At 45.9% G+C, this 27,378-nt stretch overlaps 1 protein-coding gene across 1 annotated transcript in view; it reads left to right on the top strand.

Annotated features, from left to right (window-relative positions):
- Positions 10,495-27,378, top strand: part of ITGB3 (integrin subunit beta 3) — a 57,763-nt gene continuing 40,879 nt past the window's right edge. Inside the window, 1 exon segment of the mRNA NM_214002.1 lies at positions 10,495-10,592. Coding sequence (NP_999167.1) covers positions 10,526-10,592 — 67 coding nt within the window. The 5' untranslated portion in view covers positions 10,495-10,525.

The following is a 27,378-nucleotide window of genomic DNA, read 5'->3' as shown; positions in this document are numbered from 1 at the left end:
ACCACAAGCAAAATCCTCTGAGCATTCAGGGGAGGGCTAGCGTGTAGAGTTCCTAGGGAAGGACCAAAGACACAGGGCCAGGCAGATGAATGAATGGCGGTTTTGAGTAACTATCCAGGGATGGGGAACACAGCCCTTGGCGTGGTCAGAGGTGACAGCTGCTGAGGGGAGGAGCATGGAGCCAGAGAGGTGGAGAGAGGAGGAAGGGGAGCCCAAGGGGTCCAGGTGTGCCCCGCCAGTGTCCTGGTGTGCCGGAGGTATGGTATGGGCTCTGCCCTTCCACCCCTTCTTCAGACCTCCTGGCTTCTAAGTCCAGGTGATTGCAGGCCTTATTGGGGTGCAAACAACCAGAGCCTTGGGGAAGTGAGGCACATGGCTGATTATACTCCCAGCTCACAGTCACTCTTCTCTGTGTCATCATACCAGGGAAAAGCTGAATCCCAGGGGCCCTCTGTCTGGCCCAGACCTTGGTCTAATGCCCAGGTTTTTCCGGTGAGGTTGTCATATCTCAGGAGTCAGCCAGGCATGGCTGGTCACTTCTTCTAATAGTTAGGACAGGAAGTGGCAGGACCTGGAAATAGCCCCAGGGAATGGGAGGGGAGGGAAAAGGCTTCTTCTGGAGAAAAGGCTCTGTGTTGCCTTCTTGGGCTGGGTGCACAGAAGTCCTGGACTTGGCCTGGGCTGCAGGGGACAACTTCTTTATGGACTTCCCAATTTTATCTCAGAAAGGGACATTTTGCTCCAATGGGAATTTCTCCTGTGAACATAGCAGTGCCCACTTGAAGCATTTGGGAGTGTCTGGCAACCTATAGCCCAAATTACCGTAAAGGAGACAGCGGCGGTAGAGTCAGACCTACCTGTTCCCCGCTTTACCACTTAGCACCCAGGTGCTCGTAAGCGAATTAGCCTGTTTTTCTGAGCCTCTGTTTTATTACTTGTAAAATCAGGATTCTCATGCCTATTTTGTGTTGATTAAATACAGTATGAAAACATTATTTTTTTGTCTTTTTTTTTTTTTAGGGCCGCACGTGTGGCATATGGAAGTTCCCAGGCTAGGGGTCTGCCGGCCACAGCCACAGCCACAGCAGTGCCAGATCCGAGCTGCATCTACGATCTGTGCAGAAGCTTGCGGCAATGCTGTTTCCTTAACCCATTGAGGGAGGCCAGGAATCGAACCCGAGTCCTCATGGATACCAGTCAGGATCATTACTGCCGTGACACAATGGGAACTCCTGAAAACATTCTTAGCATAGTGTTTTGCACATAAAAATGACAAAATAAATGGCAGCCAATAAATAACAATTAATAATTGTCCCTTCATCCCACCAAACCTCAGTTTCTCTTCTATAAAATGAGTTATTAGGAGGATTAAGGGAGATGATCAATGTTTGTAAGGAGGGTGGTGTATAAAAAGAAGGGTACTTGTTTATTTATAAAGAAGGGGCTCTCAAATTCTAGTTCTTTCCCTTGGAAGAAAATCATGCTCTGGGGAAAAGGACCTGGGTCAGCAGCTCATCACAGTGGAGGACGTGGGGGATGCCATTCTCCGGCTGGAGGAGATCTGTAGAGATAACCTACCTGGTGGGCAGAACTGGGTGGAAGGATTGCGGAATGGATTCAGGCAGATTTGGGGGAGCATTGACTGGGCCCTGTTTCTATAGAGAAGCTGGTGTGGTGACAGGGCACTGGGGATACTGTCGACATTAGCTGCAGTGAGGGGTCCCTCGGAGTCCTCAGTGGCCCAGGAGAATGCCTACCCACCTCATGAGGTTCTAGACTCTAGGATTTCCCCAAAGTAATGATTTTTTTTTTTTTTTTGTCTTTTTAGGGCCACAGCCGAGGCATATGGATGTTCACAGGCTAGGGGTGGAATTGGTAGCTGTAGCTGCCGGCCTACACCACAGCTATAGCAATGCCAGATCTGAGCCATATCTGTGACCTACACCATGGTTCACGGCAACACTGGATCCTTAACCCACTGAGTGAGGCCAGGGATCGAACCTGTGTCTTCATGGATGCTAGTCAGATTCGTTTCTGCTGAGCCACAATGGGAACTCCAATGATTTTTTTTTTTTTTTTTTGTCTTTTTCCAGGGCTGCACCCACAGCATATGGAGTTTCCCAGGCTAGGGGTCCAATTGGAGCTGTAGCTACTGGCCTACACCAGAGCCATAGCAACGCCAGATCTGAGCTGAGTCTGCGACCTACACCACAGCTCACGGCAACGCCGGATCCTTAACCCACTGAGCAAAGCCAGGAATTGAACCTGCAACCTCATTGTTCCTAGTCGGATTCATTAACCACTGAGCTACAACGGGAACTCTCAGTGATTCTTAACATATGGGATCAGATACCAATTTAAGAAGCTAGTGAAAACTAAGAACTGTTTCTGTGGAAAACATACATCACACAAACTTGCATATTAGAGGGGGTTCACAGATCCCTTGAAACTCATCTAAGGACTTGGGGTGAAGAAACTTTGTCCCTGGCTTCGGAAGTGCCCTGATGCTTTAGGTGTTGGCAAGAAGAGGGGTCCATGAGCTTGGGACAATCTGGCACTTGTCCCAGCTGCACTACTTATGCCAAGGATCAGCCATGGTTTGGCCAAGGAGCAGGAGACCTGACCCAGGACCTATATCAGAGGATGGTCGGTCTGACCAGCAAGGGACCTGCCCATAGCCTGTAACATCCTCCTGCTTCAATTAGCTAAAGTCAACTAGCCCAGGAGGCTAGCGATAGGCAGCAATAATGAAGCAATGAGTATCTTGACCTTTAGGCAGAATTTGGGAGTAGATTGGGAATCCAGCATAGGGGATTGATCCTACGGGGAAACTAGCTCATGTTTATTGAATACTTATTATATGCCCATCACTGTGCTAAATGGCTTCTTTCCATTGAACCCCCATTTTACAGATGGGGAAACTGAGGCTTAGTGTAGTTAAGCAACTTGCCTAGGGTCATTGAACTAATGAATAGTGGGGCTAAGATTCAAATCTTGGCTACCTGACTATTGTGCAGGCAATCCTTACCTTACTCTGCCTCAGGAAGCTAAGGACAGCCTGAGAAGTCTGAAATACATGTCTGGATCCCAGCTGTGAGTTTGGATTCACTGGATCCCCAAGGACGGTGACTGGGAATCTAGAACAATGCCAGAACAGAAATTTGGGATACGAAGCCAAGAAGCAGCTCTGTTATTAGAATGAAGCTGGCTGGGAGTTGGATGGGATAGGTGTCTGGATTGGTCTGAGAGGGATGTGAGCAGTTATGGGATGCCTTCTGTGGGCACAGAGCTTGAATCCAAGCTTGACCAGGAAGTACTGTGTATACTGAGCTGGGATGGAGGGTCCTTGGGCTCTTAGTTTTTTTTTTTTTTTTTTTTTTTTTTTTTTAGCAGAGAAAGGTCTGGCTCATGTGAGGGTGTGCTCCAAGACAGAACTTGATTGTCTTGGGCCCAGTGGGGCTCAAGCTCTGGGAGGACAGGGTCTGGTGCTCTTTACTACCATATCTTCGTATATGGAGAAGCCCCTAGCCTACAGCCGGTGCCTAATACATGCTTGTGAGTGAAAGTCAAATGCCAAGGCTGAGCTCATCCCTCCACAACCTTGATAAAAATCTGGGGGTAGTTTCTCAGACAGTTCCCCAGAGCCTAGAAATTCCACGCTATGGCATCTTCCCTCAGTGTGGACTCTGAAAAGCCCATTTCCTCCAAGCCAAAAGAACAGCTGGATCATCTCTCTCTCTCATTGGACAGAAGAGCCTCTGCCAAATGTGTAGGAGGAGATGCTGTATCAATATACTTTACACTTCGTCTCCTTAACTAGGGGAATGGATTTGTATTGACAGAGCTACAATCTCTCCACAAATGATAAGAAGATCATATTCCTCTGTGCTTTTCAGATTCCAAAGGCTTTCATATCCTTGGTTTCTAGAACCTCATATATGTGTGTGTTGGGAGGGGGTGGAGTGGGATTGGAGGTGGAGAAAAAGGGCAGGAAACAGCTTGTTTGTTTGTTTGCTTGCTTTTGTTTTTTGTCTTTCTGTCTTTTCTAGGGCCACACCTGCGGCATGTGGAGGTTCCCAGGCTAGGGGTCTAATCGGAGCTGTAGCCACCGGCCTATGCCACAGCCACAGCGATGCCAGATCTGAGCTGTGTCTGCGACCTACGCCACAGTTCACAGCAGTGCTGGATCCTTAACCCACTGAGTGAGGCCAGGGATCGAACCTGCAACCTCATGGTTCCTAGTCGGATTCTTTTAATGGTCACATCCAAGGCATATGGAAGTGCCCAGGCCAGGGATTGAATCTGAGCCACAATGATGGATCCTTTAATCCACCGTGCAAGTTGGGGGTCAAACCCACACCTCCATCCACAGTGATCTGAGCCACTGCAGTTGGATTCTTTTTTTTTCTTTCTTTCTTTCTTTCTTTCTTTTTTTTTTTTTATGGCCACACCTGCAGCTTATGGAAGTTCCCAGGCCAAGGGTTGAAACAAAGCTGCAGCTGAGGCCTGCCTGTGCCCCACCCACAGCATCACTGGAACTGAGCTGCATCTGTGACCTATGCCCAGTTCACGGCAATGTCAGATCCTCAACCCACTGAGTGAGGCCGGGGATCGAAGATTCAATGTAGGGTCCTTAACGCCTGAGCACAATGAAACTCCTGCAGTCAGATTCTTAACCCACTGTGCCACAACAGGAACTCCCAAGATTCTTATTTTTTTACAGATAAGGAAAATGAGTATAGAGAGGATTTGGAGAATTTTTCAAGATCACCTAACCAGAAAGAGGTGAGGCAGGGACCCAAATCCAGGGACCTTCTGTCTTAGTACAAAGGTGAAACAGGCATGACCTTGAAGGTCAAGAAATGGCCACAAACTTGTTTCCTCCAACTTACGGTGGTGACAATGAGGAATGGTATAAGAATGGGGCTTCCCCAAGGGGACAGACTATTGATGAAAGCACAGGGATGGATCCCTATCTTGGTGTCAACATGGCCAAGGTCAATCAAGGAGCCAGATAATGTGATTCTTGCATCTTAAATGCATCTTGGGGAAGATCTTCTGTCTGTCATGCGTTGGATACTCCTCCATGGTCCTATCAACTGGGGAGTTGGGAAGAAATTATTTTATTTACCCAGAGCCTACCAGGGAATGCAATATTACTGTCCACTACAGAGAGGAGATGGTGAACGAGACAGAGCTGGATAGATAAACAATCATAGAACTTCTGCTTCTGACTATGACAACGTGACTAGTATGGGACTTGCTTTCTCACAGTAAATAACAATAATTTAGATAAAATATTTGAGAAACTGCTTTAGACATTGACAATGGCAAGATTATAATCAGAATGGCAGAAATATAATCCTTGAGGGGAGGTAAACACATGCAGTGAGCCCTACATCTATCTGCCGAGCTTTCTGGATTGCAGTGCCAGAAGGTGGAGCCTAAAAAGTGCATGATGGTTTAACAGTTCAGGGCTGCTGCAGAACCTGTATTTTGTGGGAAAGGCTTTTAGAGGAAGGAGCTGAACACAGAGGTGGCCCCAGAAGTTTGCATGGGTGATCTCCATGGTCTTTGGATGAGGATGAGACTCTATAAGGCTTAGCAGAGAGGAGATGAGAGCTGAAAAGAACACTAGAGGTTGCACATGGCTTAGAGTTATTGGAGTTTTAGCGCAGTCAGAATAAAAAGATCTCACTGAACAACTTGGGTAGGTAGATGATACAGAAAGTCCACACCTTAGGAGTAAGGACCATGTTCTACAGTAAAAACATAATGAAACAAAAACAAACAAACAAACAAAACCCAAACACCCTAAGGCTAAGGATAAAATTAAAAATGGCCAGCCCTGAAAAAGAATCAATCCAACCTATCAAGATAACCTGCTGGAGTTCCCACTGTGGCACAGTGGGTTAAGAAACCAACCGCAGTGGCTCAGGTTGCTGAGGAGGTACAAGTTCAATCCCTGGCCCGGTGCAATGGGTTAAAGGATCCGGCATTGCCACAGCTGCAGTGTAGGTTGCAGCTTCGGCTCGGATTCAATCCTCGGCCCAGGAACTTCCATATGCTGTGAGTGCAACCATTAAAAAAAAAAAAAAGATAACCTGCCAGTAATTTAATTGCCTAATGGAACAAAATTCAATACTCAAGTGAAAATATAAACTCTGAAATGAATAATTCACAATGATTAGTATATAATCTAACATTATTATACATGTGAAGAAGCAGGAAATTGGAACCCACTAAAAAAAAAAATCAGTAAAGAGAAACAGTTCCTGAGATGAGTCAGAATTAGCAGACTGACAAATGGACCTATTGATAAAAAGAAACATACTTCCAGTCAGAGAGAATAGACTAGCCATTGCCTAGGAGTGGGAGGGAGTGGATGGACTGGGAGTTTGGGGCTAGTAGATGCAAACCATTACATTTAAAATGAATAAGCAATGAGACCCTACTGTATAGCACAGGGAACTAGCCAATTTTTGGGGATAGAACATGGTGGAAGATAATATGAGAAAAAGAATGTATTTATGTGTTGACTGGGTCACTTTGCTATAGAGCAGAAATTGGCACAACATTGTAAATTGACTATACTTAATAAAAAAACTAGCAGACTGGAATTTTAAAATAGTGGCTGTAGACATCTTTGAGGACTCAAAGGAAAATACAGACATAAGAATTGAAGATATGGGTAATCTCTGCAGAGAAATTGGAACTATGAAAGAGAAGCAAAGAGAAATTCTAGAACTTAAAACACAATGTCTGAAAAATTTCCTGGCTAGGCTTAACAGCATATTAGAGGGTGCAAAAGAAAGGATTGGGACACTTGAAGAGAGATCACTAGACTATTTAACTGAAAAACAACAAAAAATGATTTAAAGAAGCCTGGAGCCTCAGTATTCTATGGGATACTTACTTTACTTTAGATAGTATCTAAAATATGTGTAATTGGAGTTTCAGAAGGTCAGGAGAGAGAGGATGGGCAGAAAAAATATTGGAAGAAATAATGGCTGAGGATTTCCTATATTTGGTGAAAAATAAACCACTTATATATCTAGGAGTCTCATTAACCCCAAGCAGGATAAATATGAAGAAAACAAAAACTATTCACTTTACAGTCAAGATGCTAAAAAAAACAAAGATAAAGAGTAAGCTTAAAAGCAGCTAGAGACAGGAGTTCCCGTGTGGCTCACTGAGTTAAGGACCTGGCATTGTCACTGCAGTGACTCAGGTTGCTGCTGTGGCACAGGTTTGATCTCTGGATCAGGGAACTTCCACATGCTGCAGGTGCAGCCAAAAAAAAAAAAAAAGGAAGCAGCTAGAGATAATTTGAGCAACAAAATATATAATGATAGTATTGGATTATAACTCATTGAATAAAATAAATATCCAGGAATTAATACAGATATAGATAAATAAATGAATTTTAAGAATGAGAGTGAAGGGGGCAAGTTTTCCTTATTGTGGAATACCAATTGATAGCTGTAGAAGGAAAAAAGGAAATAGAAAATCACTATTAACCAAACATCACACTAACTGCAATCAAGAACCATGATGGATGCTAAAACTAGTGGGTGACAGTATGAAGAGAAACAGGGTATTTGCATAGAATTGAAGCATCTTCTCATAAAGTTTTTATTCATTTCAAAGAGAAAGATTGTTATTTTATTTATTTATTTATTTATTTATTTGTCTTTTTGCTATTTCTTTGGGCTGCTCCCGCGGCACATGGAGGTTCCCAGGCTAGGGGTCGCATCGGAGCTGTAGCCACCAGCCTACACCAGAGTCTCAGCAACGCGGGATCCGAGCCGCGTCTGCAACCTACACCTCAGCTCATGGCAACTCGGGATCCTTAACCCACTGAGCAAGGGCAGGGACCGAACCTGCAACCTCATGGTTCCTAGTCGGATTCGTTAACCACTGCGCCACGACGGGAACTCCAAGATTGTTATTTTATACTAAAGAAACCTGGCAGACGCCACCCTAACTATGTGATCAAAGTTAACATTGTAAAAAATGACATATTGTTATCATGTACCTCTTGATATGATGTACTGACAAGGCACATAACTTTTGTGATATTCTTGTTTAGAATGCCCCAATACAATCATGAGACAACCTTAGAACAACCAAACTGAGGGACATACTACACAATAACTGGCATAATTCCTGACACAAAAGTGTCAAGGTGATGAAAGAAAAGAAAGAAAAGGCCATAGATTGAAGGAGACTAAGGAGACATGATGACAATACGACAGGGGATCCTGGATTGGATCCTGGACTAGAAGAAGGACATTAGTGGAATACTAGCAAGATTCAAATATTGTGTCTAGATTAGTTAATAGTATCATATCAATGATAATTTTAATAATTACAATATGGTAATAGAAAATGTTAACAGTGGAGGAAACTGAGCAAAGAATAAAAGGAAACTCTAGTATTTTGAAACTTCTCTGTTTCAAAAAAAGAAGAAAAAAAAAGCCAGAGGGAAAAGACAGAAAATAAGAATGTAAGTGAAAATGATGGCTGACTTCTCATCAGTGGCCAAAAAACAGTGGGACAACCTCTTTTTTTAATTTTTTTTTTCATTTTTTAAAGTTTTATTGAAGTATAGTTGATTTGCAATGGGACAACATCTTTAAAGTACTGAAAAAAATCTGTTAACCTACAAATCTATATATAAGAAATATCATTAAAACTGAGGATGAAACAAATGAAAGTTGAGAATATTTGTTGCCAGTGGACCTTCATTACAAGATCTGCTAAAGAAAGTTCTTCAGGCTGAAGGGGCTAGAAACTTGGACGGCGTATTTACTTGACCAGTGCCCACCCCCAAGTGGTTTGTTCCAGAGATCCAGGGTGAGGAGATACTGGTGAATGGAAGATTGGTTTTATATATATGTGTATATACACATATATACACACACATATATATGAATTAAGCAAATATGTAAATATCTAGGCAGAGATGTAATCAGACTGTGAGATCTGAATTTTGCACGGGGCCACTGGCTTCTGACCTGGAGGCCCTCCAGCAGCTAGGAGAGGTTAATGGAGCTCAGGTGAGGAAGCCCAGCTACCCTTTGGGGGCTGGCTTTTCCCCTGACCCCTTGCAAATCCCTCCTGACATTTCTGCTGATGCATGCTGTTCTTTTGGTGTATCCTAGTATTGGGAGGTCTGAGGAGGGAATGCCCACCTTTGCTGAGGGTGGGGGCATCAGACAAGATTACTTGGAAGAGGTGACATCTGAGATGTTTTGAAAGATAAGTGGAATTTTCCAAGCAGAAAAAAGAAGTAAGATCAGTCAGATAGAAAGGCCTGGAGTGTTTGGGAATGCTAAGTATATTCTAGGGCTAGGCTGGAGATCTGAGCCAGGGCCAGTTTTCAGGCATCTTGTGTGTCTTGAGGGCTTGAGGAAGCAACAGGTTTTCCAGGCAGCCATAAAGCCTTTAGAGGAGCCCAGGAACTGGAGAGATATCCAAATTCTGCCTTATGTTTCAGGCCTTGTTTTTTTGTTTTTTGTTTTTTTAAATCATCTTAGAGCTATCCATTGAGACAGCCTGCACCCGCCCCTGTCCCTGGTGGCCTCCTGTTCACAGCCCTAGTATTTTGCCTCTTTGAACTTTGAAGTTTCTAGTTTGGGGAAGACCCAGAGTCTATGAGGCAGGACTGGGGAAAAGCAGAAGGGCTTTGAAGAGAATGCAGTAAAGTTCCAAGGCCTGTAGGTTTGCATGGAGGCCATATATTGACTGTGTTCTGAAACTTTTATCAGATACTCTGAGCGAGCATTTGAAGAGAAAGTCCCTTTGTGGACTTCAACTGCACACACAAACTTAAGATGTGGTTTTGTCCTCTAGAGGCTTACGGTCTACGGGAAAACCAAACTACTCCCCAGATAAAAATTAGTGAATAATAAAGGACTAAGCCCGTGCCTGGCACCGAGTAGGCATTCAATAGGTTTGTCAAGTAAATGCACGAATATGTGAGTGAATGAAACTCAAGGTTCGGACAGAAAGTGCCCAAGGAGAATTCAGGTGAGAGAGAGAGAGAGAGAAAAAAAAAAAAAAAAAAAAAAAAAAAAAAGAAAGAAAGAAAGAAAGAAAGAAAGAAAAAGAGCCACGTGGGCGTCTCCGGGGAGATGACCTAGGTCCGGAGAGGGGCCACAGGCGCCTGGATTTTCTAAGCATACCAGGTGCCAGCGCGGACCCTGGGACCAGGACATCTGTGGAGGATGCGCCCTCGCCCGCCCCGGGTCTCAGTCGTGCCTGACTTGCAGGCAGGCGGATGCTCGCGGGCTGAGCTGAGGCGGCGAGAGAGGAGCGACGGTTTCCAACTTCCCTCTCTGTTCTGGAGGGTCCAGCAAAGGACCTGAGGGGAGGAAGCGCAAGTCCACGGCCCGCCCCGTTGCGTCCCACCCACAGCGTCCCCTCCCCTCTGGCTGCGGGAAAAGCGGCCGCAGGCGCCGCTGCTCGCTGTGGGGAGGGAGGGCACAGCTGAGGCGGAGGGCGGCAGCGGGTGGACGAGATGCGAGCGCGGCCGCTCTGGGCCGCTGTGCTGGTGGTGGGGGCGCTGGCGGGCGTCGGCGTCGGAGGTGAGTGAGGCTCCCGCGCGGCGGGACGCAGCTCTTCGGGGAGCCGTGCCGCGCATTCTGCCGCAGCCGCGTGTGCAGACTTGGAGCGGGGAAAGCGGGCGGGCGGGTCCTGCGCGGCTGAGCTCGGAGTGCTCAGGGCCAGGCTGGGGACCTTCGGCTGTGGCAACGGCGAGGGGCTACCTAGGGGCGGGTCGTCCGCGACGCCGAAGCGAGCCCTTAGTTAGCGAGGTTAGGCGCCTGCTCGCGGTGTCGGCGAGCGCGGCGCCGGGGGCGCATCTCTGAGCCCCGAGTTCAGCCCGGGTTGCGCGCGTCGCAGGTGGTCCTGGCCGCGCGAAGGCAGACTGGGTCCGGTAACCGAGGCGAGCTGGGGCTTCCCAGAGCTGGTCCGCATCTTGACAGAGGGATGTGCTTCTCGGATAAGAGAACGTGCGCGCGCAGATTTACCCGTTACTCCTCATTCCTTTTTCTCTTTGTGTTATACTTTTCCCAAATTTTTGTTTTTTACTTGGTGGCTCCCAGCGGGAGCAACTCTGAGGAGGATGAGGGCTCTGCCTCCTACAGGGTCCCTGGGCGGCAGCCGTGCCTCTGCTTCCGGGACAAACCCAGCATCCGAAAAGGTCTCCGGTGTAGGCGAGCAGCCACACCAGGGGTCCCCTGGAGCTGGCTTGGCTCCCTGGCTTTGTCTGTCTTGCCGCTGCACCCGCTATCAACTGCCGAGGCAGCTGGCACTCGGCCTCATTGGTGCTGGGAGGGGCAGAGCACAGCCCGGGGGTGCTGCCCTTGGTCTTTCCGGAGCCCGAGTGACCTTTCCAGGGAGAACTCTGGCTCCTGATACACAGCAACGTTCCTCTGCAGAGGACTCAACAGGTGTGCACATATTACCTTAAAAGAAAAGAGTGGTACTCACTGTAAAGCAATTTAGAGCCTGCAGAGGATATTTTTTTAAAGTAAGATTTATTGCTAAGCCCATTTGGAGAATAATTATTCAGAAAGACTTGATGACTCGTGTATAAGAGATTGTACCTGACAGGGCAACAGTATCTTTTTTTTTTTTTAACACTTCATTGAGGTATGATTGACAACAAAAAGCTGTATATATTTAATGTATATTACTTGAGTTTGGATATAATTATAGACTCATGAAACCATCACCACAATTTATGATCCATAACTTGATGAAGGAGTTACAAATAATATATAGGGGGCTGTTTAAGTTATTACTGCCGAGGCTTCCTATGTGATAAATGCTCAAACAAGTCAACTGATGCCTTTATTCTGCAATGGCACAAAATTATGAATCTCCGTCATTCTGCCCTGGGAGAGGTTAGAGCCTTGATTCAGATGCTGTCTGCTGTTGATGGGGGTAATGGAGAAATCCAGAGGCAACTCACCTCTCTCCTACACAGATGCCTTTTTTCATGAATTTAAAACTTTTTTTTTTTTTTGCTTTCTTTTTACATCTACAACTTCCTGAATTTCAGAAAGATGTCTGAGTCTAATCATTATATTTTCTTACAGTTTTAGAAGTAGGGTAACAAGATGGAACCTAGCATGGTGCGTGGTTCATTTGGTGAAGAAAAAGAGTGTTTGGTTTTTTTTTTTGTTTTTTTTGCCTTTTCTAGGGCCACTCCCACGGCATATGGAGGTTCCCAGGCTAAGGGTCGAATCGGAGCTGTAGCCGCCAGCCTACACCACAGCCACAGCCATTCGGGATCCAAGCTGCGTCTGCAATCTAGACCATAGCTCAAGGCAATGCTGGATCCTTAACCCATTGAGCAAGGCCAGGGATTGAACCCGAAACCTCATGGTTCCTAGTTGGATTCGTTAACCACTGAACCACGACGGGAACTCCAAAAGAGTGTATTTTTTATTTTAGTGTCTCTTTCTCCACCCCTCGCTTCTAGTATACCTTTTGGTGATCTAGTTCACACAGTTGTAATGATCGATATAGGATTCCACTGCATTGACATACCTAAGTTAGCATTAAATAGCCTCTAGGGGAATCTGTTCACAGATTCCTTGTTGTGATTGGGGTGATTCCAGCCATGGTGATGGGTAAACATAGTTTTTCTCCTTTTTCTTTCTCTCTCTCTCTCTCTCTTTCTTTCTTTCTTTCTTTCTTTCCTTCTTTCTTTCTTTCTCTCTCTCTCTTTTCGTTCTTTCCTTCCTTCCTTTCTTCCTTCTTTCTTTCCTTTTTTGGTCTTTTTAGGGCCTCACCCATGGCATATGGAAGTTCCCAGGCTAGGGGTTGAAATGGAGCTGCAGCTGCCAGCTTACCCCACAGCCACAGCAACACCAGATCCCAACCACATCTGTGACCTACACCACAGCTTGCAGCCACACCGGATCCTTAAGCCACTGAGCAAGGCCAGGAATCAAACCCGCATTCTCATGGATGCTAGTAGGGTTTGTTACCGCTGAGCCACAGTGGGAACACCTAAACTGATTGGTTCTGAACTGAGGTACTGATTTCTCCTCCTGAATTTATATCCTGGAAACTGTTCAACTGAAGCCCTCTGCAGGAACCCTCAGAGGCTGAAGAGACCTAGGAGGAAGGCTTGTTGGGTGGGGAAAAGGGCAGCTATGGTTTAAAGCCAGTCAGATGTGGTGTTTAAGTCTTTTTTTTTTCCTTAAACAATTGTGGTTTTGTTTCCTTTTTCTTTTTTTCTTTTCTGGCTGCCTGGAGGCATTTGGAATTCCCAGACCAGGGATTAGATCCAAGACTCTGAGCCACAGAGTCCTTAACCCAATGTGGTGGGCTGGGGATTGAACCTATGCCCCAGCACTCCAGAGACACGGTGGATCCTGTTGTGCCACAGTGACTCCTTGGGTCTTTTTTTTTTTTTTTTTTTTTTTTGTCTTTTTGTTGTTGTTGTTGCTATTTCTTGGGCCGCGCCCACGGCATATGGAGGTTCCCAGGCTAGGGGTCAAATCGGAACTGTAGCCACCGGCCTACGCCAGAGCCACAGCAACGTAGGATCTGAGCCGCGTCTGCAACCTACACCACAGCTCACGGCAACGCTGGATGGTTAACCCACTGAGCAAGGGCAGGGACCGAACCCACAACCTCATGGTTCCTAGTCGGATTCGTTAACCACTGCGCCACGATGGGAACTCCTCCTTGGGTCTTGATATTGCTTTTTATTGGCTGTTTTACCTTGGACAAGTTTCTTAATCTCTTTGTTCCTCAGTTTCCTCATCTCTAAAGTGGAGAAAACATATTTCTATGATTATGCCAAGTAAATGAGATAAAGACACAAAATAATTTTTCAATAAGTGGCAACTACTACCGTCATTCTTCCTATCCATGGTATCTGCAATGTATTGGGGGCAAAATCATTACTGCCTCATGCATGAAAGCAATTCAGGTCCCCAGAATTAGACCAAAAGAGCCCCTCTTTCCCCAGCTATGTGGCAGGGGACTCCTTATTTTAGCCTATTCCACACTGGTAGCATGTCATATCTCTCAGCGGCTCTCACCCAGCAAGAACCCGCAGAAGAGCCCAGGGAGGAGAGAATCCCATGTTTTTGCTTTATTCATGAGAAAACTTTAAGTCCTGTCCCTGGGAAAAGAGGAAAGTAAAAGACATTCACAGGATCTGAGGTACCATGAGGAGAAGGACGTGTCTATTTTGTTCAACACTCTATGCTCAGTGGCTGGCACAAAGGGGGCAAAATAAATTCCTATGGATGGCTATGAAATGGCATGTAGAACCAGTGCACCTTGCTTTAATATTTGGATATCTGCGTTCATTTATAAGCGATCCTCAAGTGCTCCATCCGGGCACGCTGGAGTGTATTAGACTGTAGCTGAGACCACGAGTTCTGTGGGCACTTGGACCTCTGCACTTCTGCACCATTTAGATCTCTGATCTGAGAGTGTTGAAAAGTCAAGGGACCCTCTGTGAAGTGTCTGCCTTTTTTTCCCCTCCTGGGAAAAGAGACACAGGAAGGCAGCATTCTGCTTTACCGCCCTCCAAATTGTGAGTGTGAGTGGCAGAGGTCTCCTGGGAACAGCGTGAAGATGGGACAAGGAGGCAACGGTGAGGAGGGGGAGTCTGGATAATGGCTCTGGAATTTCCTAGTGGAAATGCCTCCTCTGCAGTGCCACACCTCACTCAGGATTTCTGGTTATCATCCCCTTCCAGCCCTAAGACTGCTTCTGCCCTTGCTGGCAGCAATAGCCAGGAAGCATGCCCACAGGAACCACAACTCATGAATCAGCAGACAGATAATTGACTGGGGGAGTGACTGAGCAGCTTCAGGGATAAACTGACTGGTTTGATCCAGTCCCCGCTGCTGCCCACAGAGCTGGCCTGCCACTTCACCCCATTGCCTCTTCTACCTTCCTGAGTGGGAAGGTCATTGTGGCAGATGGAGCTCAGGTCATGAATGGAAAAGCAGGTGGAAGCAGGGAAATGACGCTCTCTGTTCTCCCTGTGTAAACTGGTGTTTATTTAAATGTCAGACTTTCCAGCGAAAAATTTATGAAATCTGCCTTTTTCTCTATGCACACAGCATTCCCAGCAACACTCTTTTTCCAAATTTAAATTTATTTAGGTATAATTTTGAACAGTAAAATAAATCTTTTTTAGGTGTACTTAAAAATGAACTTTGACAAATGCATGCAGTCAAGTAATCATCAGCATAATCGAGATACAGAATATTTCCATCATCCTAAACAGGTCCCATGAGCTCCTTTGTCATCAGTTCCATTCCCCCGCCCTGTTCCCTAGTTCCTGGCAACCACTGATCTGTGTTCTGTCCCTTTAGTTCTACCTTTTACAGAATGTTGTATAAATGAAATCATGCAGTGTGTAGTGTTTCAAGTCTGGCTTTTTTCACTTAGCATAATGCATTTGAGACTCAGCCATGTTGTTGCTTGTATCAGAATGCTAAGAGGTTGTCTGAGACTATTCCATCTTCCTCAGGTGTGAGACAGTTACCTTTACAGCTGTATCTGTTAGGTCCAGATCCAGCTTTCAGTGTGTACATTTTCAAATTCGATGGATCCATTTGGGCCACCTATAAGCTGTTAGATTTCCAGAGTGCTAAGTGGTAATATCCTCGATATCAGAGAGGATTTTGCAGCAACCAGCCCTTTTATTATTCTTGGTCCTTAAAGCAAATGTGGGCAAATATGATATGTCACAAAACTTGGAGCCAGAAGCTAAGTAAACCTGGGGCTAATCTACCTTTAAAAATTTGGGGTAGCACCTTTGGAAAAAAAAAAAAAAACCAAAAACCTACTCTAAGTCTTTCTTTCTGGTTTTCTCTCATGTTCCCACAAAAAGACTCCTCCTCTTCCTTGCCAGCATTTCTTAGCCCAGTTAGTGAAGATATTCAAACATCCAAGGGGAGACTGAGATGATATGTGCTGTTTATAAGAAAGCCACTCACTGAAGGGTGAAATGTCTGGTTCCCTTCTAATTCTATTCCTTGTAATGCTCACTATAAATCAGATGGTGTATTCTACTCAGAATTTTTCCCCCTTGCATAAATAATAATTCGTGTGTGTGTGTGTGTGTGTGTGTGTGTGTGTATTCCTTTACTTAAATTTGTGTTATATTTTTCAACTTACAAAAGCCACTATTTTTTTTTTTTTTGGTCTTTTTAGGGCCTCACCTGTGGCATGTGGAGGTTCCCAGGCTAGGGGTCGAATCAGAGCTACAGCTGCTGGCCTACACCACAGCCACAGCAACGCCAGATCTGAGCCATGTCTGCGACCCACAGCTCTGAGCAACGCCGGATCCTTAACCCACTGAGCGAGGCCAGGGATTGAACCTGTGTCCTCATGGATGCTAGTCAGATTCATTTCTGCTGAGCCACGGTGGGAACTCATAAAAGCCACTATTTTTCATGTAGATAAAAACCCTTCAGGGTGAAAAGAATTGGGGGTTTGGAATTGAGAAGCCAATATTTGACTCATGGCTCTGCAAGCTTCTTTGTCAATTTGCTGGGTGACTTTAAACAGTCCTCTTACCTTGGGCCTCAGACTGTTAGTGTCTCAGGGGTTGCAAAGGGTTGAGAAAGACTCCAGTTTGCTCTTGCCCCTCCTAACCTTCAACTGGAGAAACTTTTCCTTTAACAGATTAATAATGTGCAATTTCATTTAGGGATTTCTTTGGGGGAAAAAGGGAGATCTACAGTTAAAAACAAGCTTGAAAAAATTTGTACCGGAAGAATTCAGAAGTTTGGCGAAAGGCACATTCAGTAGCCACTTTAAAAGTCCCTGTGGTCAACCTTAAATCTTTTACTGATGGGATTCTTGGATAGAGAAAACCCAGGTCTATGAGATCCACTGATGGTTCCAAACCCCTGCTTTAGCCACCACATGTGATAAACTCCTCCAGATTCAGCCTGGGCTGGAGTCACCTGCAAGGGGCAGGTTTGACCAACTCCCCAGAGGGGAGGGGAATATGGTGTCTCCATTCTGGGATTCCTGCAAGTTGAGGACAGACCATGCTCTTTCCTGGGAGATTCCTGAGGGCTGTGGGAGTGGGATGGACCAAGCTTTTTGTGGAGTTCTCATTGAGAACTTTGGAATTCCAAGATATTACCAGGTTTTGATGCTGAAGGTGCTCTGTTTGTAAAGAGTCCACATGCTCCGGGGAGACTCCATTTATTTATTTTATTTAAAAACCATTTTTTATTTTTATTAGGGCAGCACCAGTGGCATATGGAGGTTCCCAGGCTAGGGGTCTAATCAGAGCTACAGCTGCCGGCCTTTGCCAGAGCCACAGCAACATGGGATCCGAGCCGCGTCTGCGACCTACACCATAGCTCACGGCAACACCGGATTCTTAATGCACTGAGCGAGGCCAGGGATCAAACCCGAGTCCTCATGGATACTGGTCGGGTTCCTTAACCGCTGAGCCACGATGGGAATTCCTGGAGAGCCTCCATTTAAATGAATGCAAAAGTAGAGACTGAGGCAGAACAGAGAATATTTTAAATTAGCTTTAATTTTCTTTTAGCTTATAAGAATAATTCAGTCTGTTTTACAAAAAAAAAAAAAAAAAAAAAAAAGGAAAGGTCAAGAAGTACAGGAATAAGGTAGAAAGTGCAAGTCCTTTGTAGTCTGGTCCTTAAAGACAACCACAAGTAACATGTTCTCCAGGTTTTTTTCCCTACATATATGTCACCATATATAATTATTTATCATTGTTGTTTTTTCTTAAGCAGGACATCCACAATAGGCTCATGTCACTTAATATACCATGGGCATCTTTTTATGTTAGTTTATGGCTTTTCATTACTGTTTATTCCAAGAGTTGTAATTCTAGCCAGAAGGCATATTGTAATATGGATATACCTGAATTTTCTTAATCAATTCCCTGTTGATAGATGTTGGGATCATTTCCAGTTATCTGCTGCCATCAAATGAAGCTGCAGGGGACATCCTTGTTCATTATTATGCACATTTGTTCAAGTGTTTCTATAGGTTGATTTTTTTTTTCTTTTTTTAGCTGGCCCACAGCATATGGCCTTCCCAGGCTAGGGATCAAATCTGAACTGAAGTTTTGACCTCTGCAGCTGCTGTGGCAACTCTGGATCCTTAACCCGCTGTGCCAGGTCAGGGATTGAACCTTCGTCCTAGCGCTGCAGAGATACCTCTGATCCTGTTACACCACAGTGGGAACTCCTAGGTTGAATTTCTTAGACCAAAGCTGCTAGGTCAAAGGACATGAATATTTAATTTTTATTTTTATTTTGCTTTTTAGGGCTGCACCTGTGGCATATGGAGATTCCCAGGCTAGGGGTCCAATCGGAGCTACAGTTGCTGGCCTATGCCACAGCCACAGCAATGTCAGATCCAAGCCGCATCTGTGACCTATACCACAGCTCACCGCAACACCGGATCCTTAACCCACTGAGCAAGGCTAGGGATCAAACCCACAACCTCAGGGTTCCTAGTCAGATTCGTTTCTGCTGTGCCACGACAGGAACTCCAGGACATGAATATTTTAAATTTAAATGTTAATAGGTTTTGTGAAATTGTCTTCCAAAATGCTGGGACCGGTTTGCCTTTCTAGCAAGACAGACTGGCAACAAGTGCTGGCGACAGCACCGCCGCCTGCTGTCTCTACCCACAAGGTAGAAGGGGAGGAAAAGTACCAGAACTGGGCAGATGGATGTCAAGGAGGTCACCAGCAGGGTGCTGCTGGGCTGGGCCTCAGAGCTTGGTACAGGCTTGCCTCCTTTCTATACTGAATGAGTCAGATGGGGGGTGAGGTGGAACCTTTGCTGATAAAATTTTCCAGAACTTGAGAGGCAGCATTTGAACCAAATATTAGTTAGGACATGAGGAGAAATGGACATGTGTGCATTGTATGAGGGGTTTGGGCCCTGGGATGCTAGCTAGGCTTCCTAGAGTATTAGTCACCTTGCTGTTGCTTTCTGCCTGGAATACATACTTTCAGGGCTGGCGGCACCTTGAAAAGCATCTAACCCAATACCCTTTGTTTTACAAAGGAGCAAAAAGGAGGCCCTGAGAGGTGAAGTGACTTGCCTAAGATCATACAACCAGTTTAGTGGCATTGGCGGGGTCTAGCCCTGGGGGCTCCTGTCTCCTGGCCAGGGATTTCTGCACTATGTCCTGTAGAGCCAAAGGGTCTCACCCTGAGGTGGGTAGGGGTGTGAGGGGGTGGACATTCCTAGTACAGGAAGTCTTTGGCATGAAGATAAGGAGGAAGGAAACCAACTTGTATCGAGCATCCACTATGCATGGTTCTTTCACATATATTATCTCATTTAATCCTAACCGCTTCCGAGATAAGTGTTACGCCCACATCCCCACATCAGAGAACATGGAGGAAAGGAAGCAGCTTGTCGGGAGTCTCCAGTGCTTTGCTGATGTGGCTGGGTTAGACCTGTTAAGTACTAGGGAACAATGAATGATAAGTTATTGAATAGGGATGTGACAGAGACTCAAAGAGTCACTGGACCTTAAGAGAGCACCAGAGAGGGAGTTCCCATTGTGGCTCAGTGTTAATGAACCCGACTAGTATCCATGAGGATGAGGGTTTGATCCCTGGCCTCGCTCAGCAGACTAAAGATCCAGTGTTGCCGTGAGCTGTGGTGTAGGTCACAGACTCGGCTCAGATCCCATATTGCTGTGGCTGTGGTATAGGCCGGCAGCTGTAGCTCTGATTGGACCCCTAGCCTGGGAACTTCCATGTGCAGCAGGTGTGGCCCTGAAAAGAGAACAACAACAACGAAAAGAGAGCACCAGAGACAAAAAGGGATGGGCCTGAGGTGGCACAGCCTCTGGGATTGGTAAAAGTGTCTTTAGACCTGAGATCTCCAGCATGCTTCCCTCGCCACACCCACTGTTACGCAGTAATAATGTTCACTGTTTTGCTACCCCTGCCCTTGGGGTGTTTTCCAGGGGTCAGGAGTTAACTTTTAGATAACAACCATACAGAAGACAGGACTCCATCCTTTTTATACAGTGATTAGCACATGGCTACCTAGTTAACCTGGTTGGAGATGTTAACCAGACATGCTTGGACTTCATGTGCAAGGGCAGAGCCTACTGACTGGCTGAAGGGTCAGTGAAGGGACATGGCCAGTGGTCAGCACATTTAGACTTTGTCCATGGAGATCCAGTTGCTCAGAGCAAAGGCTTCCTGTCTTTCTCTGCTGCCCCCCCCGCCACGCCTTCACATCAAGTCCTCTGAGTACACACTGTGGACACCGCTCCCATTCAGATCTACCTCCTTGCCCTCTGCTGTTTGGATTATCGTAATTGCTTCCTGATTGGTCTCTTTCTGATCTTGTTCCCTTACTGTCTGTGCTCCTTTCAATGGCCAGGATGATCTTTTTCTGCTCACGGTCCTCCAGTGGCTTCCCACCACATGGAGAATGACAGCCACACTCCCTACGGTGGCTGTTCTGCGTTTCCAACCACCTCTCCATCCCTCTCCACTTTCCTCTCTCTTCCTGCTGTTTCTTTAAGAGGCTGAGTGAGGTCTGTCCAACTCTTGTGGACTCTTTTTGGAATACTCGTCCCCTACATCTTCCCATGACTCACGCCTTCATATCATTTTGAAATGTCCCTCAGAGAGGCCTTTCTTGACCACTTTTGCTAAAGAAAACACCCTCCCCTCACAGATGCTCTTTCTTTATCCTACGTTATTTTCTTGATGCATTTGCCGCTTTTTGAAATTTTATTTTTTTCTTGTATATATTTTGGTTTTCTGCTGAGCATGTTTGATTTTCTCTGAGTTCTGAGCTCCAGAAGAGTAGGGAGTTTGTTTAGTGTGTCTCCAGTGCTTAGCAGAGAGCTGGTCATAGGGAGGTACTCAGTGAATATTTGTTGAGTAAATGAGTGGATGAATGAATGCCAACACCACTGACATGTGTTAGTAGAAAAGTATAAAACTAAAGTGACCACATCTCTATTATCCGTAGGTGGATTAACCATTGCAAAGTTTTCATTCTAGGCTGGCTTTTCTCAATCATGCCAAGGATTTCAGGACGGTGTTCTTCAAAATCATGTCATATAAGTTATGGATGTGCAAATCCATTTCGTATTAGCTTTTCAGGGCTACTGTAACTGTGTGGCTTTAAACAATAGAAATGTATTGTCTCTGGAACCTAGAAATCAAAGGGTCAGCAGGGCCATGATCCCTCTGAGACTCTGTGTGGTCTCCTGTCTTGTATCTTCCTAGCTTCTGGTGGTAGCTGGCCCTTCAGCTGCATCACTCCAATCTCTGCCTCTGTCTTCACACAGCATTCTCTCTGTCTGTCTGTTTTCTGGTATTTTCCTTTTATAAGGACTTCAGTCGTATTGGCCTAGGGAACACCCTAATGACCTCATCTTGGTTGCATCTGCAAAGACCCTATTTCCAAATAAGGTCACAGTCATAGGTTCTGGGGGTTAGGACTCCAGCATATCTTTTGAGGAGACACAATTCAACTCATAAAACATTAATATTGTTCCCATCATGGTGTAGCGGAAACAAATCCGACTAGGAACCACGAGGTTGTAATTTCGATCTCTGGACTCTCTCAGTGGGTTAAGGATCTGGCATTTCTGTGAGCTGTGGTGTAGGTCGAAGATGTGGCTCATATCCTGAGTTGCTGTGGCTGTGGCATAGGCTCACGGCAACAGCTCCGATTAGACCCCTAGCCTGGGAACCTCCATATGCTGCGGGTGCGACTCTAAAAAGCAACAACAACAACAAAAAAAAAACCCATTAATATTGGTAGAGGCGAATTGCACACAAATGCCTTCTGATGTTAAGTACATATATATATTTTTTATTTTTTGGCTGCCCCGAGGCATATGGAGTTCCCAGCCACAGATAAGATCTGAGCCACAGTTGCAACCTCTGCCACAGGTGCGGCAATGCCTGATCCTTAACCCCGCTGTGCTGGGTTGGGGATTGAACCTGCATCCTGGTACTCTAGAGATGCTGCTGATCCTGTTGTTCCACAGCGGGAACTCCTTAAGTCCCACATTTAATTGGCTCTGATGCACTTTTTTAAAGAGATTCCATTAGGTTTATTTACAAGAATGATATAGTAGTTTCATTTTAAAATATTCATATTTATGCTCTATTAGAAAACTCATTCTTGTAAATATTTAGACTTAGAATAACATTTAAAAAAACATGAACTTAAAAAGGTATAGGGAGACTCTTTAATCTTTCCAAGTACTTTTTTCATTTTTTAAAATTTTTTTTGAAGTATAGTTGATTTACCATGTTGTGATAATTTCTGCTTTATAACCAAGCGATTTGGTTATACTTGTACACATTTGAAAATGTCTGACATCAGGATGCCTCCTGTATGGTAGTTTGGATTTCCTACTGCTTTAGGCAATGCTTTCTGCTCAGGGCACAGAGGTTGGTGGTACCTTGAAATCCACCTTCCTTTCTCCTTCCCCTGCTTGGATTACTGAACTGCTGCTACATGTAATGAAGGAACCAAAATAAACTTTCTTAACAACTTGCTTTAGAGAAACCACTTGTTATATCCATGGCGCAGTTAGCACATGTTTTGTTTTTGGATGACTCACTCAGCCAGGTGACTGCAGTGGAAGATCAGGCACTGCCTGAGTCACCCAGTGTCCCCATGGACCTATTTGAGAATTGACCAGTCAGGGGTCAGTGGGGGGGCTGGGGACCCAGGCCAGGACTCCCCGGCAGATAGTAAGAGAGAGGTTTGTAGGGTCAGCTGTAAGCGTCATCGTCCTTCCCTGAACACCTCTCCCCCTGGCTTAGCCCTCTCCTGGAGTCCCCTGGCCTCACTAGGGTGGCCCGTTCTCTCGTTTTGACATCCTGTCTCGTTGGACGACGTATCCTCCAAGTAACTCTTATTGACGCCTTATGACTTCCACTGGTTCCAACTCACTTCCTTGTTCCCCCTTTTTCTTCCATTTTTTTTCCACCTTCGTCTCTCTTCTGGTCCTATGATTTGAGCTGACATGCCAAACTATAGCCTTCTACTTTCCAGGTGAACTTTTTGGCCAGTCTTGTCTATCTTTTTCTTTTTCTTTTTGTCTTTTTAAAACTGCACCATGGCATATGGAAGTTCCCAGGCTAGGGGTTGAATTGGAGCTGTAGCTGGTGGCCTACACCATAGCCACAGCAACACCAGATCCGGTTGCATCTGTGACCTACACTACAGCTCAGCTCACGGCAATGCTGGATCCTTAACCCACTGAGGGAGGCTGGGGATTGAACCTGAGTCCTCATGGATACTGGTTGGGTTCATTACCACTGAGCCACATGGGAACTCCTTGTTTGTCTGTTCTAACTGGCCTTCTCTTCGTGGCCATCTGTCCTAGATTGTATTTGCCTTCAGCACTTTGGAACTCAGGATGACAACAGCAACAACAAGAACAAGAGCAACTGTAGCGGCAGCAGCCTTTAGTGAGAACTTTCTGTCTTGCTCGCCGTTGTGCTCAGAGCTTGACAGGGATTGGTTCCTTTGGTCCTCACAACCGTCTTGGGAGGACAGGGCCAGTCCACCTTGTTTCCTTGCTCTGGCTAAACTGTCAGAGGAAGTGGGTGGGAGGGGTTTTTTCAGTGACAAAGTTCTTATAAAGATCCCCAGTCCTCCCGCAGAGCTGAGTCAGGGCTGCTGAGGCCGAGCAGGAACATGGGCCTTATGAATGACTGGAAACAGAGGCCCAAACTCCTTCCACATGTTCAGGGGGGAGGGGTGGCTTCTGAGCAGCGGCTCATTGAATCCGCGTGGCCCAGGCTCAGAGACTGCTGGTGAGTCAGTCAGTTTCAGCCATGACGTTCCAGGGAAACTGCCTGTGGTGGTGGCAGGTCTTGATGAGGGGTGGGGACCCGGGTGGCGGGGGTGGGGGGAGGTCATTGCTTCTCATGAAATCAACCTGTGATTCGTTAAAAAGAGGAGGTACGGGGAGCGGGGTACCATGACTCCGCGGGCATGACTTCCTACAAAACAAATTCCAGCAGCTCATCGCATCCTCCAGGGTCAGGGACTGCCCGTTCACTGGGTGGGGGCCTGCTGTTACTTATTTCACATCTGGCAAGGCCTTCTTTTGTGGCTGCAAGTCAAGGACTCATGGGGAAATGCTAATCTGAGAATGAATGGGTGGATAAATGGATAGACTGGGAAAAAGATAATTTTCAAAAGATAACTTGACTGCGCCCACACCTCCCATGGACCTCTTTTCTCCTCTAACTCACCCCACAGTCTCGTGCTTCCCCTCTCTCTAGTGAAAATCCCTGGCTCTCAGGTCCAGGATTGCCCCTAGACACCGATTCTCATGGAAACTTCCAAAAAGGAGGCAGATACCTCAAACAGTTCAGGCTTTGTTTCTCTCAGAACTCTTCCAATAAGGCAGTAAGGGGGGGGTGGCTAGGTTCACATCTGGCTGGGAAAAGAGTGATGTGAGCTAAGAGATGGCCAGGCAGCCCTTGCAGGGAGAGGCCTCCTGGTTGCATTGTTGGTTCTGAACAATCAGGCATTTGGAATCTGGCAGCTCTGGGAAGACTGGCTACTTTTCTTCTGTTAGAGACAGTGCATGGCTGAGGGCTACCCCAACTCAGAGGTGGTCTTAGTGCCTTGGGGCCAGGCCTGGACCCATGCCATAATTCCCACCTTACAGTCCTCGTATCACACGCTAAGATTGGGGTCAGTCAGAAGCTGGATCCACAGAGTTTACTCATAGGTTTACAGTGGCATCTCAGTTGCAGGATTTTAGTGGTTGGGAAAGGCCTTTGAAGTTAGACAGACTCAAGGCTCTGAGGAAATGTGGGGCTTCCAGAAGGTGCTTCAAGAATTCCATGTATGGGAATTCCTGTTGTGGTACAGCGGAAACAAATCTGAGTTGTGTCCATGAGGATGTGGATTCAATCCTTGGCTTCCCTTAGTGGGTCAGGATCTGGCATTACTGTGAGCTGTGGTGTAGGTTGCAGATGCGACTCAGATCCTGTGTTGCTGTGGCTGTGGTGTAGGCCAGCGGCTACAGCTCTGATTAGACCCCTAGCCTGGGAACCTCCATATGCTCCTGATGTGGCCCTAAAAAGACAACAAAAAAATATTTTTTTAGGGCTCCACCTGCAGCACATGGAAGTTTCTGGGCTAGGGTTTGAATCAGAGCCACAGCTTCTGGCCTATGCCACAGCCCCAACAATGCCAGGTCTCAGTCACATCTGCGACCTACACCACAGCTTGAGGCAACGCTGGATCCTTGACCGACTGAGTGAGGCCAGAGATCTAAACCCACTTCCTCATGGATACTAGTCGGGTTCTCAACCCGATGAGCCACAATGGGAACTCCATAAGGGCATATTAACAGTGAGTTACGAAATTAATCCCACAGCCTACTGCTTGTGTGTGCACCCTTTCTGTTAGGTCCCTCTGTCTTCTAGTGGGTCCCTGAGATGAATACAGTTAAAGCGTAATTTTCAAAGAGTTAAAAGTGTAATTTGCATACAATTATAAAATGAATATGTATCAAGATATCCTTCCACTTAATGAGGGGGCCAGTTAAATATCAACTAGTTCAAAAGATAATTCAAGGAAGGGATTTACAATTGGTTACCTTTTCTTTTTTTTGGGGGGGGGTGTCTTTTTAGGGCTATACCAGTGGCATATGGAGGTTCCTAGGCTAGGGGTCGAATAGGAGCTGTAGCCACTGGCCTATTCCACAGCCACAGCAATGCCAGATCCGAGGAGCCTCATACCACAGCTCTTGGCAATGCTGGATCCTTAACCCACTGAGCAAGGCCAGGGATCAAACCTGTGTCCCCACGGATACTAGGCAGATTCATTTCCGCTGAGCCACGATGGGAACTCTCTGGGGGTTACCTTTTCTAATCAGACAGAAATCGTTTGTGTTACTGTTGGATAAACATCATATAAATTGTTTTCATCAAGAGTTATTTCACTGTTACAGATTTTCTTTTCTTTTTTGGCTGCACCTGCAACATGCGGAAGTTTCCTGGCTGGGGGCTAAACCAGTGCCATAGAATCAACCCACCATGCTTGCAGTGATAATGCTGGATCCTTAACCCACTGTGCCACAAGGGAACTCCTGTTACAGATTTTCTTTATTTATTTTTTTGTCTTTTTAGGGCCACACCTGTGGCATTTGGAAGTTCCCAGGCTAGGGGTCTAATTGGAGCTGCACCTACCAGCCTACGCCACAACCACAGCAATGCCAGATCTGAGCCATGTCTGCGACCTACACCACAGCTCATGGCAACAGTGGATCCTTAACCCACTGAGCGAGGGCGGGGATCGAACCTGAGTCTCCATGGATACTAGCCGGGTTCGCTACTGCTGAGCCACAACAGGAACTCCAGATTTTCTTTATATTAACCTGTTCAAGAATTGTAAGATATCCTAATTAATAGAAGTCAAAAAAAGGTACATACCCCTGGAAAATCTGATAATCCCTAATCATGATGGGTCTACTGGTCGATCCCCTGTGTATTGAAAAGACACCAAATATTCCCTTTGCTTATTTCCAAGTTCGGAGTAGCTTTTTTTAACAATACTCTGGGGGTGTATGTTTGTGTGTGTGTGTGTGTGTGTGTGTGTGTGTGTGTGTGTGTCCATGCACACATGTGTACATGCATTTTCTGGGTATTTTTCCGCCCAGATGTTGGAAGGGAGTTCAGTCCCACTATAGTAAAATGGACTGAGACACTCAGCTCTGTAAGAAGTTTCAGGGACCCTGGGAAACACCCTGATGACGAGGATGATTTTCTTTAAAATATATTTGCTGGTCTTACCAGCTGGAGACAAGGGACCACTTTAGAAAACTGGATAAAGGAATTATTAGGATAATTGGGTCATAGTAGGAATGGGTTTTCCTCATTCTGCTCCTTGTACTATTGTTCTTCAGAATCTGTGGGGCATTGATTCCAGGCTCCCCCCATCATCAAAATCCAAGGATGATTTTGTATTTGCCTATAATCCAAGCACATCCTCCTGTATTCTATAAATCATCTCTAGATTACTTATAATACAATGTGAATGCTATGTAAATAGTTGTAAATCCAACATAAATGGTATGTAGTCATCGGCACATGGCATATTCAAGTTTTGCTTTTTTGGAACTTTCTGGAATTTTTTTTCCTGAACATTTTCAACCCGTAGTTGTTTGAATTTGCACATTCAGAACCCATGTATATGGAGGGCCACCTGTACTGGAAAAGGGCCTCCTTGGGGTGCTGCAGGAAGAGGAGGTGTACCTGCTGAGGCCAGGAAGGCTAAGCTGGGGGCAGCTGGGGCCTTCTGTCCAGGCATCCAGGCAACTGCCTGGGCTTTGCTTCCTGGCTGGGCT

Source organism: Sus scrofa, chromosome 12, assembly GCF_000003025.6.
Source record: "Sus scrofa isolate TJ Tabasco breed Duroc chromosome 12, Sscrofa11.1, whole genome shotgun sequence".
Lineage (NCBI taxonomy): Eukaryota > Metazoa > Chordata > Mammalia > Artiodactyla > Suidae > Sus > Sus scrofa.
The sequence above is the reverse complement of the archived record's forward strand: the minus strand, read 5'-3'. Positions and strand labels throughout refer to the sequence as shown.